This window comes from Oryza brachyantha, chromosome 5 (genome assembly GCF_000231095.2).
Source record: "Oryza brachyantha chromosome 5, ObraRS2, whole genome shotgun sequence".
NCBI lineage: Eukaryota > Viridiplantae > Streptophyta > Magnoliopsida > Poales > Poaceae > Oryza > Oryza brachyantha.
Window position 1 is genome coordinate 14,821,814 of NC_023167.2, and position 17,899 is coordinate 14,839,712.

General features: G+C 41.8%; 2 protein-coding genes across 8 annotated transcripts; both read left to right on the plus strand.

The window, feature by feature from the left end:
- Positions 1-4,657: 4,657 nt before the first annotated feature.
- On the plus strand, positions 4,658-10,063 carry LOC102712810. 7 transcript variants are annotated; one of them, XR_005811845.1, is made up of 4 exons: positions 4,658-5,030; positions 7,276-7,526; positions 7,693-8,917; positions 9,276-10,063. XR_005811845.1 is itself a non-coding variant. In XM_040524033.1 (4 exons), exon 4 carries the CDS (start codon positions 8,187-8,189, stop codon positions 8,856-8,858), a length of 672 nt encoding a protein of 223 aa, XP_040379967.1. In that variant the 5' UTR covers positions 4,659-5,030; positions 7,276-7,526; positions 7,693-7,862; positions 8,037-8,186; the 3' UTR covers positions 8,859-10,052. The 7 variants fall into 7 exon arrangements, 6 of the variants coding, with proteins under 6 accessions (XP_040379967.1, XP_040379968.1, XP_040379966.1 ...); XM_040524033.1 differs by having other exon boundaries at positions 4,659-5,030; positions 7,693-7,862; positions 8,037-10,052; XM_040524034.1 differs by having other exon boundaries at positions 4,659-5,030; positions 7,680-10,052.
- A 4,107-nt stretch (positions 10,064-14,170) lies between these two features.
- Positions 14,171-17,718, plus strand: LOC102712172 (kinesin-like protein KIN-10C). Its single transcript, XM_040524031.1, has 13 exons — positions 14,171-14,364; positions 14,596-14,761; positions 14,851-15,051; positions 15,159-15,330; positions 15,422-15,627; positions 15,701-16,005; positions 16,092-16,177; positions 16,404-16,636; positions 16,719-16,765; positions 16,877-16,898; positions 16,985-17,053; positions 17,129-17,167; positions 17,269-17,718. Exons 1-13 carry the CDS (start codon positions 14,198-14,200, stop codon positions 17,311-17,313), a joined length of 1,758 nt encoding a protein of 585 aa, XP_040379965.1. The 5' UTR covers positions 14,171-14,197; the 3' UTR covers positions 17,314-17,718.
- The last annotated feature ends 181 nt before the right edge of the window (positions 17,719-17,899 follow it).

Genomic DNA, 17,899 nt, shown 5'->3' on the forward strand with positions numbered 1-17,899 from the left:
AGAATGGTATTTTAGAGGAATAAAATTAGAAATGATATTTGCGAAACTAGGGTTTGAAGATAGTAAAATAGCAATTTTTCAGTAATTTCTAACCTAAACCAATCACATATACTTTTAGAGGGAAGGGGGAGTAGACATCACATTCTACTGTTTGTTTATTGGCGCATTTGCTCGTGCGTTGCGAAAGAATTTTAATTAAGTACAATTATCATTAACTCAATATTACTATAATTTTCTTCATGTATTATCTTTTAGTTGATGCATATATTTGTTATCGATGTAATTTTGTATACTTATATAATACTTTCTACCGTTCTTTTACAAAATAGCCCATGGTATTTTCTGATATTATGAAATAGTTCATTTCAGTTTAAACCAGTGATGTTAGTATAGTCGATAAAAAATTCTATACCATTTTGTAAAAATATTTTCATAGCAAAGCATGGATATTTTTGCTAGTTTTATAAAAAAAATAAAAATAGAGAGTTTGTGTGGGTGGTTGGCATAAGGATTATTTGATCCCATACTATTAATTTTTTCCTTTCCTTTCAAAGAAGTGCAGATGGTGTGGAAAATTGTACTACAATAGTTCATATAGATCACATATTATAAAATATTTTAGTTATATATTTGTGTAGCGAAAATCCCTTGAACATGTGTAGATTAAACTAAGAATTGTATCAAATACATAATATGTATTAGCGTGTATTAAATAATGGCTTCTTAGAAAATTATATAACATAAGGTCACATAGTTTGTATCCTTTAGAGCAAGTTCAACGGTATAACCAACTATTAGCTCCAAATCATTTATAGTCAATCTAATATCCAGCTCATACAATAGCTACCTATAAACATATACTAATATGTCTTACTTGTCATACACACATTATGTCACATTATATCTTGGAGTCTGTATTGCAGCTAGCTATAAATATGTAGCTCACTACTTTTCTCTCTTATTTCCTTAAAATATACTATTGTATCTGCTCTTAAAAATATAAAAATTTACTAGTTGATGTACTCACGTCGAAAGTAACTTTAAAAGCATGTTTATCATTGTTTATGTTTATTCAGGATCTATCAACATTCAACGTTATAACAGCTACTGAGATTATCCCAGATTACCAGACACATATTAAGCATCTAAACGGTATGACTTTTTAGAAAATATACATAGACACAATTTTCTCCTTAAATATGCCATCTGTTTGTTTAGAACGCAGACTGAAGGACCACGCACAAATTACCCGGATACGGGGGGTGGCGCACGGAAAGACGCTGGCCAGAGCGAGCGAGATCCGTGGACGGAACGGAACCGAACAAGCGGAGAGGAAAGCGACGGTGGAACGGAATCACGGGTTCACGGCGGCGCGCCGGGTTCGGTTCGGTGCGGTGCGATTCGGCTTCGGCGCCCCCCGCTAAAACCAGCAGTTACCGTTACGGCCGCCACGAGGTTGGCGCTGGCGGTTTTTGAAAAATACCCCCACGCGGGGTGTGGGTGCGTGCGTGCGTGCGCGCGCCGTGCGGGCGGGCGGAGGCTGCGCGTCCCATCTGGGCCGCCGATGCGATGCGGTCGCGGTGGTGCCTGCCCGCGTGGCGCTCGTCTCGTCTCGTCACGGGTGTGACGCGAGTCGGGTTGACTGCTGGGGAGGACAAGATGGCCTGTGTACTATTGATGGCGTTGTGTGTTTTTGGTTGATGTGGGCACTGACGTCATCCATCGCTTCAATCATCCCGGTGTTTAGATGGAGTAAATTTTTAAGAGTTTGATCACTTGGGAGAGGTTTTCGGATACGAATGAAAAAACGAATTTCACGGCTAGCCTAAAAACCACGAGACGAATCTTTTGAGTCTAATTAATTTGTCATTAGCACATGTTGGTTACTGTAGCACTTATGACTAATCATGGGTTAATTAGGCTCAAAAGATTCGTCTCAAGATTTCTTTCATAACTGTGCAATTAGTTTTTTGGTTCATTTATGTTTAATGCTTTATTTAGATGTTTAAAAATTCGATGTGATGTTTTTGAAAAAAAAATTTGGGAACTAAACAAGGCCTTTGTTAACGAAGAACAATTGATCTATTAATCTGCTCATAAGTCGTTTCATAGCAGTTTTGTCTATCTCTTTATTATGAAAGACCAGATAGGCCCGTTCCGCCATAAATAAGTACCCCATTTTTTTCGGCTGAGTATAATTCGACAGAATAGCCATCTCAATTGCTATAGTTAAATTTAGCAGTTTTGTATAAAAAATTGTGCTCCAAGAGAATATCTATATGACTTGACATGACATTTAAATGGCTAAATTTGAGTTTTCAATAGCCAAACTCTAGCAACTCATTCATTCACTACCACAATTGTTATCCACGTGGGTGGGACCCTCTTGTCATCCTCCCCTTGTCAGGATTTGGAGAGTGGGGATGGATAGTCTCTTGGAGATGCTATATGAATTCGAGTTGCCAAAACTAAAACAAATGGCTAAATTTTAATTTGGAGAGTTAAAATTTAGCCACTCTCTTGAAGATGCTCTAAGGACTTGTTTAGTTTTTTTTTGCAAAAACATCAAATCAAATTTTCAAACACATATTTGAAGTATTAAACGTAGTCTAATTACAAAATAAATTTCAGATTTTGTTTGAAAACCCTGAGAAGAATCTTTGAGTCTAATTAATCTATCATTAGCATATGTCTGGTTACTGTAGCACTTATGGCTAATCACGTTCTAATTAGACTCAAAAGATTCGTCTCTCGATTTCCTACATAACTGTATAATTAATTTTAATGTTCATGTATATTTAATGCTTCATTTAGGTTTCTAAAGATTCGATGTAATGTTTTTGGAAAAAGTTTTTGCGAGGACTAACTGCTCGTATTGTTGGATTATAAAGCCATTCATCCGAAAATAGTGGGTCATCGGTTTCATTTTTTGTTTGCAAAAAGCAAAACATCGTATTTATAAATAAAAATATTTTGTGAATAAAATTTTTATATGTATGTTTTCTTATTAATTTAAAAATAAGTGCTAAAAATAAAATATGATAAAACATGAAATTAGCTTCGAATTCAATGTTAAATTTAATTTTTATTTATAAGCATATGTGAAACGATGATAGGGTTGACCCATACCAATTTTGTATTTTAGGGCCGAGTACTTGTGTCTATATAACAGTCCGAGAAGACTTGACCCACCTGTAAGTAATCTGAACAAGGTGATTGATCTCATGAGATGACTCGGATGCTAGTAGTATTAGTTGGAGGAAACGCACCATTTTATATGAAAATTATATAAATTTTGCGTATCTGGAATAATCCCTTAGGTTGTTGGAGGGAGCGAGTAACATCTATTTCACACCAGATTTTTATCTCTACACTGCACATGCTTTTACAGCGTATGGACTTATAATTTGTGTTCCTGCTAGGAATAGAGCTAAGTGGTCGTTTGGATTAGGGATTTTTTTTATCCTTGTTACACGTTAATTAAGAGTATTAAATATAGACCGGTAATAAACTAATTGTATAAATAAAGGCTATTTCATTAGACAAATTTTTTAAGCCTAATTTATCCATGATTAGCAAATATTTACTGTAGCATCACATTCGCTATAGGCTCAATAGATTCGTCTCGTGAATAGTCCAGAGTATAAGATGAATTTTATTAATAGTCTATATTTAATGCTTCTAATTAGTTTCCAAATATTCGATGTGACAGAGACTTAAAAAAGTTAAAAAAACAAACACCCCCTAAGGGACTACTTGGGAGAGCTTTTAGATTCTGAGAAGCAGCTGTTTGGTAGACAACTTCTAAGAATCTGGAAAAGATCTTAAACCCAGCTTTAGACTTCTTAGTTCATTTCTTGTAACTACAGATTCTCAGAAGCTGTGAACCGTTTGGGGTAGCTTCTGGTAGAAGCAGTTTTGAAAAAAAAATACAGCTAAGAAAAACTTCTCCAAAGAGACCCTAAATTGTTTCTTCTTATTAAGTCCAGGGGGTCATATTTTCGTCTTTTTGATAAAAGCAAATAAAACATTTAAAAAAAAACATGAATAAAAATTTTATATATGTGTTATTAATAATTTAAAAATAAATGTAAAAATAAACTAAAATAAAAACTTTAAAATTAGCTCTAAATTTAATGCTAATTTTTTAAAATTTTGACCGATAAATCTAAGGCAAAAATAAAAAGACGAGGCTACATATCAATCGCCAGATTACGTTAGACCTGGAGACTTGGAGTGACTGAATAAACGTGTTGTATAGTACTCCACATGTTACAACGGATTCAGCGTGAATGTGTGTTCACCGTTGCATGTTTTACTGCGAAAAATCAGCACCCGCTAAAAACGAATCTCGTTTCCCTAGCTGTAAAACAGCAAAAAGGCCTTGGCGTGACGAAGCCGAATGCTTACTGGGCCCGTAACGGGCCCACGTCCTGATTCACGGGCCGCAGACTTTTCGGCCCGCTGCGGCCGTACGTGCCGCTCTTCCTGGCATTCCGGCAACGGGCATGTCAGCGGCGGTGTGCGCCTGCCTAGTGCCTACGCGTGGCGCGGCGAACACGCCGCGCCGTCGGGCCGGCCGGCCTTGTCGCGATCGCGAGACCGGGGAAGCCGGGCGGCCGGGTCCGCGGTGATATGGTCTCTTTACCCGGGGGGACCACGTATACTGGAGCGCGTCGTGGAGGCCATCTCTCCTCCTCGCTTGTCGCCTCCGCCCGTGTGCCCGCCCGGACGGGTGCCGCGGCCACTCTGTCGCGCTCGCTCGCGCCTCGCCTCCACTTCGGTTTGACGGGAGCTCGGTGGCAATAAATGGCGCCACCGCTCCGATCACGGGGGCCAGCCGACCAGGCTGGCGTCCTTCTCCCCGGAGCAACTTGGAGTTGGAGGGTTCTGCTCTGAAGGAGGGGAAGCACGCATACGATGCGTGTATGGACAACCGGGTCTCGTTTCGTGGTGCAGCCCGTGTGTTCGAGGGAATTCCCCCCCAGAGGTCTCTTTCTGGGTTGCTCCCTTTGATCTGCAAATTGGAGGTTTGCATACATACAAGTTACAAGTTACAACTGCACCTTTCACCTGTAAATCTAATATTTGACAGTCGAGACTCGAGAATTGTTATACCTTACTTGCTTGTGGCTAATCTTGCTCATGTTCGTGGGTTGACTTAGGCCTGCTTGCTTTCAATCGTTAGTTTCTGTCTGCTCTTGTACGTTTTTATGTGCAAGCAGTGCATGCCAATAGTTTCTTTAGGGATCTTACTCCAAAATGGCAAATTGTCATCCGTTTGGTTGGATGCCTTTTGGGTTTGATTTGTGCTTATATGTTAACATGGACCAGCATGCCCCCCCCCCCCCTGAATCCAGCCAACAACTTGCTTTTGTGTAGAAAGAGACAACTCCTAACCTTCTTAAACTGAAATTGGTTTCTCCTTTTAACCTTGTACTTTATCGTTTCTGCAAGCAATCTCAGCAGGTGTCCGTTGTGTTTTGTCCAAATTTCCTCATGAAAGGTTGAGGACTGAAATTGAAATTCGGCTGCACAAATAATAAGCATAGAACCTCATGTGAAACATTGGACATGGTTATCCACCAATGGCTTGGAACTTGGGGAAAAAATAATGAAATCTATCTTTCTAAAAATAGGTCATCTTGTTGTTTTTATTCTTCTATATCTTCCTACAAGAATATATTCAGTACTAGATTTGTGTTGATTGATTTCCTCTTGCACTTCCTTTTTTGCTTTAGTTGTACTCCCTCTGTGCCATAGGCCCATTGAAAGTCAACTTCTGGGTTTGAAACTGGACATACATTATGTCCAAACTCAAACCCATAAATTCGTTTTTTTTTCTGGGACATAGGGAGTATACTTTATGTAGTTATATAATGTGCTTAGCCAGATGCCTTCAAATATCATAAATTCTTCTACCTATTCGGAGTGTGGCGCACATATGTTGTTTACACGGGACAGAATTAGTTGTTAAGGCCCATGTATGCAGGATTGTAAAAGTGTACGAATGGGAGAAACATAGGAATAGAATGCCATGGCCATTGAATTCCTACATGAATTGAAAATATGAGGAAGTTTCAAAACTGTCGTTTGGTTGACACACTAGAAATCTCTGGAATTTAGTCATAGGAAGAAGAAAACATGAGATAGAACCTCATGCTTATTTTCCTCCAAAATATCTATAGGATTGTCCATTTGATAGGAATTTCAAAGGAAATGACATGATTTAATCAATTGTTTCAAAGGCTTTCTTAGAAAATTTTCCTATAGGGTTGAAATCCTCCAAGTTTACTATGTTTTCCTACAGATCAAAAGGACCCCCCCTCCACCCTGCTGTTTCCTATGTTGTACAAATCAAAGAGGGGGGGGGGATCCTTCTTAGGCAGTTTTACTATAGGATTGAAATCCTCCAAGGTTTTTTTTTTTTGCATCTAAAATTTATGTGCATACACACTGCCGTTTTTTTTTTCTTTTCCCTTTATGTTGTCTCTCCCTAGGGAGCTTACATCATTTCTGTAATCCTGCAGGTGTAGTTTTTCTCAGGTCTAATTCCGACAAGTTTCTTCCATTATATAGACTTGGTAGCTCTGATTGTGACATCCTCTATGATACCCACAGACCACAGTTGATCTGAGCATAGTTGTTGGCCTTTCAAATCATGAGCTTTCAGGTGTATTGGTGTCACTAAGCTACACATAACTGGGGATTGATATAGACTAGGGCATCTATGTGTTACAAATGGTTGTTGCACTGGAAAATTCACTTTGTACCTCTACAATTTTAGCTGTTTTTAGCTTAATCTGAACCACCAGATGGAAGTTAGGTTGTTTTGCTTTAGCACCCCACTGTGATCCAAACCCACAGAGACAGAAGGGGATAGCATCCAAAGAAATGACCCTCAAATTGGAGTTGGCTATAATAAGTACAAATTCTGGGAAATGAACGGTTTTTTGCCGGGTAGGCTAAGACAGCCTACCAAATATATTAAGATAAAAGGAGAAACTACAAAGTTTTTTTACAATCTCAGTGCAAAGGTTACTGAGTCCGGCAAAAGCCGGTGAAAAAAACCGAAAGGAGTCTTGGTATATATATTAAGAAGAGACATGAATACAAACAAAAAGAATATGTTTGATGTTTTTATTTCCCAGTACACTATTAATTTTCAGTAAGCTGTAGTTGCGCCAAGCTAGCTATTAGCTGTTGTGCTGTCGTTGTTGTAAATACTTCTGCAATGCATTCTCCTCTAAGCATACCATACTTTTAACTTCGAAGTGTAGGAAGAGGCATCTGCGGCCGACCGCTCTCTATTTGTCAAGACCCTCACTTGATCAGTCTCCGACAGGTCACAGACCTGGCTTCAGGGGATTCGCTTTCGTAGCTGCTGTGACTTTGCAACGCAAACGAAGCTTCAAGGTTACGGTTCACCTGACCTGCTCAATATTGCTGCTGCCGCTGCTGCTTCACAAAGGGGAATCACAGGACTGAGGACTGTGCTGCTTTCTTTCAGAATCAACTGCTAACAGGTATGCTCATAACTCTGTTTTGCACAGCTCTCATATCTATCCCTCTCCGTATCTGCTATAGATCAACCTCAATCTGGACTGCAGTATATGAATGATCTGAATTAGATTCAGATTCAGAAATGCGCAGTACCAACAGAATTACAAACTATTCAGTGTTCTTTACCAGAGCCTATAATCATGTGCCACCTTTTAAGCGGGCACAAGGAAGCATCATCTTAGCTGGGCTGCTGTGTAGGGCAGGCTGCACGGAAAAGGAACGAGAAGAAAACTACACGCAAGGACCAAAGTAGGCGCGCACGCGTGCATCCATGTATACAACTAAAAAAAAACAAGCAAGTAAGAGTAATTAGCTATAGTTTTTATAGGGCATTGCCAACAATTGCCTCCCAGTTGTCTGATCAGCCGAGCAGATTACATAAATGCTAAAGCTAAGCTCTTCCTTAATGCCCAAGTGCCCTTCACTCTGACTGCATCTTTGTGGTATGTATGGTACCCGCAACACTGCAACAGCAAGCTCAGCGAGAGGAATTGGGGAGGAGGTGGTGGTGGTGGGGCTCGTCATTACGGAGTACAGACTTTTCCCTGGGCGCCGCACAGCGCAGCTCGGCTCAGTAGTTCACTCCAGCAGCGGCAGAAAGCAGGCAGCTGCAGCGGCAAGCCATGGCAGAGGAGAGGAAGAAGGAGAAGGAGAAGAAGAAGAAGCACAAGGAGAAGGACAAAGAGAAGGAGAAGTCGGGCACGGGGGAGGCGCACTTCAAGCCGAGCGGCGAGGTGAAGGGCGTCCGGTTCGGCGGGCAGTTCATCGTGAAGTCGTTCACGGTGCGGCGGGCGTCGCCGCTGGAGATGCTCCGGCTGCTGGACATCCCGCCGGCGTACCTGAGCGAGTGCCAGAGCCTGCCGTTCCCGTCGACCACCGCGTACATGCCCACCAGCTTCACCATCCTGGCGCACCAGGCGTGGCACACGCTCACACTCGGCCTGGGCACCAAGAAGTCCAAGGTGGTGCTCTTCGTGTTCGAGTCCGAGGGCATGAAGGCCGCCGTCGACCAGCTCTGGCCGGCCATGATCCCGCTCGGCGACGTCAACAAGAAGCTCATCCGCGGCCTCACCGGCAGCGAGATGGCCCGGTTCAAGTTCAGGAAGGGCTGCCTCACCATCTACGTCTACGCCGTTCGCCGGCTGGGCGCCGCCGGCTTCATGTGCGCTGACGACCTCAGGAGGATTCTGCAGTCCGTGGTGGAGCTCAAGGATTTCTTGGATCACACCGCCATGCTCGCCATGCCCAGCCAGAAGAGCATCACCTTGCAGTCCCGGGTCGCCGTGGCTCACTGATCCGACTCCACCTCCATCTCCGGTCGACGAGGCTACCACGGATAGTTTCATCAGTGCAGGTACTCCTGGCTTGCAATCTGCAGCGGAGTCTAATTCTTTTGGGTTCAATTGGTTCATTCCTGTCTCGGTGTTCCACTCCTCTGCTGGGAGCTGTATAGATCTACTGAGCAAAATCTTTCGACGAGTTAAAGAATAGGTTTTTGTTTCAAAGTCATTTTCTCTTCCCCAAGGATCTTACACCTTGGCATACTGTTTATCCATGAAACAATAATCCTTCAGTGAAAACCATCTGTACTATGACATTCTTGTCGCATTGTACAGAACTTGTTGCTAGTACCCTTTGTTATGGTATTGTACAGGTTTCCCGCTCTCTACTCATCCTTAGTTCTTACTACATGTATACTCATTACTTGGCAGAAATACAAGAAAAACCTCTGAATTGCAATTTGCAAACTGCCTGGTGTCTGAGATGCTGTCACTAGAGATGGGAGCAATCCAGAGAGGAAAGTGAACGCTAAAGTTCAGAATCTGAGAGAAAGTGGGTGCTAAACATCTGTTTATGTGGGACGTAGCCATCATGGAGCCGAAAGAAAAGGAGAACGGATGCTCTTCTTTTACCTGTCTGCCAGGTCCATTTTATATTGCGATGCCAAATGCAAATGGATAGTTTTGACCAGGATCATCAGTGCAGGCTCCAGATTGTGCATTTACAATCACTAGGAAAAATACAGCAAAGCCATACCCACAAGGACAGATGGGGTGTTGGTGATGATGATTGAGAAGAGTTAAAAGTTTGTTGGGCTGGGACACTCGATTCAGTGTCATGATACAAGTGGTTGAGCAGCATGGGCCACTCCCACTATGGCCTGAATCATTAAGAACAAAAGCCATCTCATCTCACAAACAGCACGGTTCCTCTTCCTCACAAGGACAGTGCACCCTTTGCTGTGACCTGCATTCCTCGCAAGGAGTAGATCTGTATCCTGTAGTTCTGTACTCGAAAGACCTTAGAAATCTCTTCAGTATGTGTGTTTAGTGCCACTGTTATGTCGTGACTTCTGCAAATCTATTAGCAGTGCGTACAGCACCAGGTACATCGTCTCGTGCATAATCAGAAGCAGCGAATAATTTATCTGGAGGGTTACGCTGATCAGACAGACCTCCGTAAAATGTCGAATCACCCAAGGTCGGTACGCTGGCCTGCCACGATCCAGCATGTCCACTGTGTCATTTCGTCGATAAAAGATAGAAATACTATCTATTTTTATACCTAGCTAATGATATAAACGTTGGTATTAATTATTTTAGGTTTAAAAATCTAATTTAAAATATGAGACAATGAATTTGTATATAAAAGCTTTTAAAAATACTGTTTAATAATTTAAACATAAAGATAATCCAGAGAAAGAGCTGAGAATAATCCGTTTGAGAAATAAAATACAGCCAAATTTGTTGACGGAGGGGACACCTGCCCGCTTGCCTATCTGCCAGCCAGCCATCGCCTCTGAACCTTGCCGCAATTATGCCGCCGGGGCCCAACCGCCCGAGCCGACGGGGGAAGGTGGAGGAAGCGGATGGGGACGTATTTATGCGCGCGCTCATGAGTGTGGCGGTGCATGGGAGAACACAGACGTGCGTGCCCTGTCTCTGCGGCGGCAAATTGCAAAGCCTTTCCTGCCTCGAGGGCTCTCGCCCCTGCGTTGCTGCCTGCCCTAGATCGAGCAAACGAGCTCCTGCGGCAGGACATTACAGAGAAACATTACGGTGATATTTACTACTGCCTCCATTTCATAACGTAAGATATTTAACTTGTTTAGAGTCAAACATTCATTTTATTTAAAAAGTTAGTACAAATAAAAAAAATGATAAGTTGTGCTTAAAATTCTTTTGATCATAAAGTAAGTCACAAGCAAAATAAATGATATTTCTATAATTTTTTTGAATAAGACAAATAATTAAACATTGTAAAAAAAAATCAAACATCAGATAGAGTATTTACTGATAGTATTATACTACCAATATAATTAATCTGAACCATCTGTCTATAGAGGCATTTTAATACTTTACTAACTCAATGATTAGGGTTAATATTGATATTTATAATTTTATTAATTCTTCGTAACATGCTTTATTCATTCATTAGAACGTATCGCTACCTAGCAGATCGTCTATGGCGTATCCTTTACACGTGTGCAAATATACGATTTACGTTATAAGCCTATTTTTCTTTGGACAATCATGCCCATCCATGTTTTCTACTACGTTAAGTGAGGTGGTAGTAAAAATAAATCTGAGTCATTCGATAACAATATATCAATGGCTCAATGGCTCAGACCCGTTTGTATACAAGGCACCGTAGCGGGGCTCAACATTAAAAAGTATATAGTGTTACTCTACTATTAATATTATTATTGGTAGAAGAATTTTAACAATATTATACTACCAGTGTTCGGTCTGGTAGTAAAAATAGATATTCCTCCTCCGTAACTCTGTTTCATATTATAAGATTTCGTGGCATTGTCTAAATTTATATGTATGCTAATAAATCTAAACATATATATATATAACATATGAATAAATCTAATCAATCAAAAAATCTTATAATATGAAACGGATGAAGTAAATTTTATTGAATTAGAAAAATAATCGGTCTTAAATTAGTTTTACTTATTAGTTAAAAAATGGTAAAAGAGGGTGAGCTCGCGGCTACAAGCCTTTTAGAGCAAGTTTAATAGTATAGGTAACTGCTAGCTCCAATTCATCTATAGTTAATATAATAGTCAATTTATACAATAGTTAATTACCTACAAAACATTAATACATAGTCACACATATCATACACACACTGTGTCTTGGAGCCTATACTGTAGCTAGCTATTAATTAATTAGTAACCAACTACTCTTCTCTCATCTCTTATCTTTTAAAATACTCCTATGTTTATATCTGGGCTTATGGTTACCTGCTCTTAGCAAGAGGGGAGGGAAGGATCCATGATTGAGAGGGATGAGAGTGATGGATAATTGGATACTGTACTGGGGTCAATTATTACTCTCGTTCAGGCTTTATGGAACACCTTTTGACTCAAGCCTTTGCTTTAACCTTTTCCGTTTAAAAGAATTTAGTTGGATTTTCAAGAGACTCACCAACAACTAACGACAGATAGTCAGTCACCTCCATCCAGCAGTAGGATGGGATTTTTTTTTCTCTTCCTTCTCAAAATTTAAGCATCTCTATTTTTTTGAAATTAAAAAGAGACATAAAAATAAATAAGGAATGATGGTAATTGCTTGGCATGACAAAGTGGATGAAGAAAATAAATGAGAAATGATTATGATTAGTTAAATGAGGAAGTATGTAAAATAATAGCTATATTTTATAACAAAATTTAAATGCTAAAATTATTTATATTTTGGAACAAGGGAGTAGCGTAGAAGGATGTGTTTCGGTAGAGTTTTGTGTGTAGCAAATGTTATTTGCTATGAGATGTTATAACCATATGAAATTTTTTTGAGCTACAACTCCGTTAAAGATCTCACCTTACTAATATATTGGACCCGTATATTGTAGGCAATTGAAGAAATAGTGAGGCTCAATGTTTGTATTTACTATAATAGTCCCAAGGTATGCCACGTTGGCTGCCAGGTCAGCGTGTGTGGGTAGGAAACCACAGTCCAGCTACACTGAAGATTGTGCAATCAACTCACCTGGCTAAATCAATCAGCGTTCAAAGGTCGAAGGGTCGAACAAGAGTTACAAGACAACTATTCCTTGCTCCGCTCTTCTCTACTCCACCCCAAGGTAGAAGGCAGTGGCGATAGAGCAGAAGCACGTCGATGAACTAAGCCATAGCTAGGGTGACACGACACAATGGATTCGGGCGATGCTTTGCCATCTTGTAAGGTAATTGTATACTCTAATTCTTCCTCGTTTGGTTAGGTTTTTTAGGGCTTAGAAAGGATAAAGGATGGTGACAAATAGAGCGAATAACTTGAAATTTAGGTAAGATTACATTGGAATTATGGTTCTTTGTTGACCGATCTGTATGTGCTATCAGGTGTATTTTTTATCAAATTTGTGTATTATTTGATCGTGATTCTGCCAATGGACATGCCTTTTCCACCGAGAGCTTCTTTCTGCTCGAAAGCCTCCTCCTTCCCACCTAGAACCAACTTTGTAATGTTTGGGCTTAGTGTGCAAGTAATGTGAGGGTTGTAATGGAGTTGCAGTTTTGTAAGAAGATTTATCTGTTGTAGCACTCCGAAAATAGGCCATTAATGCTGTAGCAAGTTGATAGTTTAGTCAACGGATTTATAGTTATGTAAAGTGTACTAGAAAATTTTCGATAGAGGAAAATTAGTTATATAGATAAATTAAATATTATATGTCTAACAAATAGCTTAGAAAAAACTATCAATAGTGATGCCTAAATGTTTCGGAGAAATAGTACTCCTTTTGAAATGTGGCACAAATAACTTATCCATCTCATGAATTATGTGTGCTCTTACAGGCAGACACGGGTGTAACACTATGGATGGGATCGGGCTAACATATAGGTTATTTCCCAATCCAACTCAGCATTTATACTCCTTTCGGTTTATTTTATTTAACGTCGTTGACTTTTTAATCTATATTTAACTTTTTATATTACTCAATTCTTTTACAAATCAATACAAAATTACAAATCATGTTTAAAGTTTATTTAGTACCAAATCAAATCAACAAAAATAATTAATAATAAAACGAATGGAAAAATCAAAAGTTAACCATATCAAATAAAAAAGGCGGTGGAGAATATATTTACCTCGAAACTCTGTAAAGATTTCAACGCAACTCTTCTTAAACCCATAATATTTAAAATTTTATAGTCAAAAATAAAGAACCGAACCCATTACCACCCCTAGCTGGGCTGCTGGGCTGGTCGCCATGATGGCCCAGTTTAACCAGGGAATCCATCCTGACCAGTATCCATCCATCCGTGCTCCGGACTTCCGGTGTTTGGATGAGGCCGGAAAGCCCAGACCACGGCGGCAGCGGACAGGGGACCTCCACCGGGCTCCACCCCCCGTGGTCCACGGTCCACCGCGCCGCCTCCCTTGTTCAAAATTCGAACCGCCTCCTCTCCTCCCTCCCTTCCTTCCTAACTAACGGTCGCCGTCCCTCCCTCCCCTACTCCACCACCTCCACCTCCGCCGCCGCCTCGTCGCTCTCCCAAAATCCCGCAGTCCAAGCTCCGGCCGAACGCCCCCCTTCCTACCCCCTCCCCCTCTTTTACCGGTCCTCCTCCTCCTCCTCCTCTCTCTCTCTCTCTCTCTCTCTCTCTCTCTCTCTCTCTCCTCCGATGGCGACCGCCGCCGCCTCGCCCTCGCAGCAGCCGGTGCGCGTCGTGCTGCGGGTGCGCCCGTTCCTCCCGTCCGAGGCCGGCTCCGCGGTGGCGCCGTGCGTCCGTCTCCTCGGCGGCCACCCCGGCGGCGAGGCCACCGTCCACCTCAAGGACCAGCACACCAGGTAGGGTTCGGCTCGACAAAACCCCTCCACCGCGCTTCTCTGTACGGATTGGCGTCCACGGAGCTGCCCACGTGGTAGCTGCGGCAGCAACGTCGAATTCCCCCATTTCTGAGCTCGCTCTTCGAGCGATTTAAGAAAATCGGTAGTGCTTGTTCAGACATTCTGCGAGGCGTTCTCTTGCTCATTTTTTTCTCTCTCATGATCCTTGCCTTGGTAAAACTGCTTCCGCAGCCGGAACGAGTGCTACAAGCTGGACGCCTTCTTCGGCCAGGAGAGCCGTGTCTGCGAGATTTTTGATCAGGAAGTCAGCGCTGTGATCCCGGGTATCTTCGAGGGGACCAACGCGACGGTCTTCGCCTATGGGGCGACCGGCAGCGGCAAGACCTACACGATGCAGGTGCCCATTCTTCTTCTCGACGACGATGTGTTCGGCGAAATGCCGCTACTGCGGAGTTGTTCATAGTGGCGGAACCCTTTGCTGCGCAGGGCACGGATGATTTGCCTGGGCTCATACCCTTGGCGGTTTCGACCGTCCTTGCTCTCTGCACTGGCACATGGTGCTCTGTGGAGATCTCATACTATGAGGTGTATATGGAGCGGTGCTATGACTTGCTAGAGCCCAAGGCAAGAGAGATCATGGCGCTGGACGACAAAGATGGCAACTTACAGCTAAAGGGTTTGGCCTGGGTAATGTGCTGGGGCTTGATGATGCTTAATTGGTTTTTTTGCTGAAATGCAGCATAGATTGTAGCATTGTGCAGTGTGCGCTTACTTTCTCAATTTCATGGTACAAGGTGCCTGTGCGATCTCTGGAGGAATTCCACGAGATCTACTCTATAGGAGTGCAGAGGAGAAAAGTTGCCCACACAGGCCTGAACGATGTTTCGAGTAGGAGTCACGCTGTGCTATCGATCAGGGTTAGTACGGATGTTGTCAAAGGGAAGCTTAACCTCATCGACTTGGCTGGTAGGACTCCTGGAAAGCAGGAAGAAGCTGTATATACTGATGATTCACCCTTCCTGTTTAAAAATATGCTGTGCTGGTTTTACATTGCTAGGTAATGAGGACAACCGGAGAACTTGCAATGAGGGGGTCCGGCTTCAAGAAAGCGCCAAGATCAACCAGTCGCTGTTTGCATTGTCTAATGTCATCTCAGCTCTCAACAAGAAAGAGCCACGTATACCCTACAGAGAGAGTAAATTGACTCGCATACTACAAGATTCTCTGGGAGGCAATAGCCGTGCTGTCATGATAGCCTGCCTTGTGAGCTTTTCTTGAACTTACTATTGACTCTGATCTGTAGGGTATATACTGATTTTTTTTTTTTTGGTTTCAGAATCCCGTGGAATACCAGGAGGCAGTCCACACGGTAAGCTTGGCTGCTCGTTCACGCCATGTTGTGAACCACATGAGTTCAGCAAGCAAGCAAGAGACTCCTAAAGATAAGGTTGACATGGAAGCGAAACTGCGAGCATGGTTGGAATCCAAGGGGAAAACAAAGAGCATACAAAGAATGGATGGAATTCTCTCCCCAAATGCAAGTAAGACTCCTTTATCCATGAGCCATAGGAAGCAATCAGCATCTGTCAGGGTTTCTGGTAGAGGTAAAGCAATGGATCAAGATGGTGGTAAAATCAAGAAGTTAGTGTCCACCCTATTATCGTCAATTTGCATGAATCCAATGGAAAAATAAAGAGGCTTCTTATCGTCTGTTCACTGTTGTACAGGGTGCTTTTTGACTCAGCACGACGTATTCCAGCTGAAAACTTGCAGAGAGTGGGCACACAAGATGAAGTCAATGCAACAAAGAAAGGTGTGTTTATTGGGAGACACAGACACGCAGAAAAGTTGCGTATCTGTATTGTTTAGAGGTTTCAGTATGTACTAAGGTTAATAATCCAGAAACTGAAAACAAGATATACAGAAAGAAATATCTAGTCAGTAATCATACGCAAGCTACTTGCAATTTACATACAGCCAACTTTGAATCTCCAGCTAAGTTTTCATATGCAGTCTAATGTGTACACTGTGCTGTGCAGTGGTGCTCCCTTCATTAACTCCAAGCAAAGATGACAGAACTGGATCCTCTCTTAGGAAGGCACTTTCGCCGATTTCTTCAAACATGGCACCTCAAAACCAACAGACAGCTGATGATAGCAACTGTGTTTCTTTGTTGGATCCGAAAACTCCAATTGGATCTTGTAGCATAATAGGAAAGGTCGCAGGTGCTACACCCCTTGATAAATTTAATGCACTAGGCTCTAGCCTGAAGGTCTGTATGCTTACCCTCCCCGTTCTATATACGAGTATTACATCTATAGTCTAATTGATCTTCAAATAACCGTCATACACAGGAATCTCTTATTCAGCAATACCTTGACTTCTTAAATGTTGCAAACAAGTATGTGCTACAAGTTCTCTATTCACTTACTTTCTTTACTTAGATGAATTATATCTCATATTCGATATGTTCCGCCCTTTATGATTATTCATTCTGTTTATGTGGATGCAGGGAAGAACTACAGAAGTTGAAAGTATATTCCTCGCTTCTCATCATAATCTGGAGGTCAAATATAGCGGCCTGCTCTTTCTGACAGTATATTTTTCTTTCGTTTGTTAGGGAATTGGTGAAAGGAGAGCAGATTACATTCTTGAGCTTCGAGAAGATTCACCCAGACCATTTAAATCTGTAAGACTTGTAGACTATTAACAGACAATCCTGATAGTGAGATCATTGGTCTTCTAACACATTTTGATTTGACAGCTTTCAGATTTGGGAAACATTGGTCTGTCATCAAAGCAGGTTACATTTTGCTCTTGCTTTCTGTAGGTGCATTATCATGTCCCTTATTTTATGTACTAAACTAAAACTCTTCAACATTTTTTTTGTATCGCATCAAATAGATACAAGACATTTTATGCAAAACAGCCACTGGAATCTTCAAATGATCACCAGAATGGAAATGGCACTGAACTCTACCACTTTGGAGATGCTGGCTCATATTAACAGCCGGATTGTTGTGGGTTGTGATTACCTGCCAGGACTACCGCTGAATCAAGCTAGCTCCCTCCTGTATTGCCGACTTTAAGCAGTTTGTAGTGTGTGTATCATCCATGATTCCTTGGGTGTATTTGTAACTGTAGTTTTCTCCGATAAATCCCTCTTTAGTTCGAGCTGCCACTGATGTAATTTAATATGGAGCAATGGTTGCTCCTCTCTGTTGCAGATTTCCTCCGTGTCGCCTTTTAGTTTGAGCTGCTTTCGTGAGCAATAGGAAATGAAATTTGATGGAATATTTCTTGCTACCACGAGCAGTAAATTAAATCCGTGAGCTGCTTTCACGATTTCGTGAATTTAGGCACTAGTCTTGCTATTTGTTGAGGATTTTATCCGAGATTACGCATTTCTATTTGATTAGTTCATTGTGCCGAACTGTGCATTTCCAGCGTTAAACGAGCAGCAGGAAATGAAGTTGATCGAATGTTTCCTGGTCCCTGGAGCACTGAAGCCATGAGCTGTTTTTATATTTCGTGA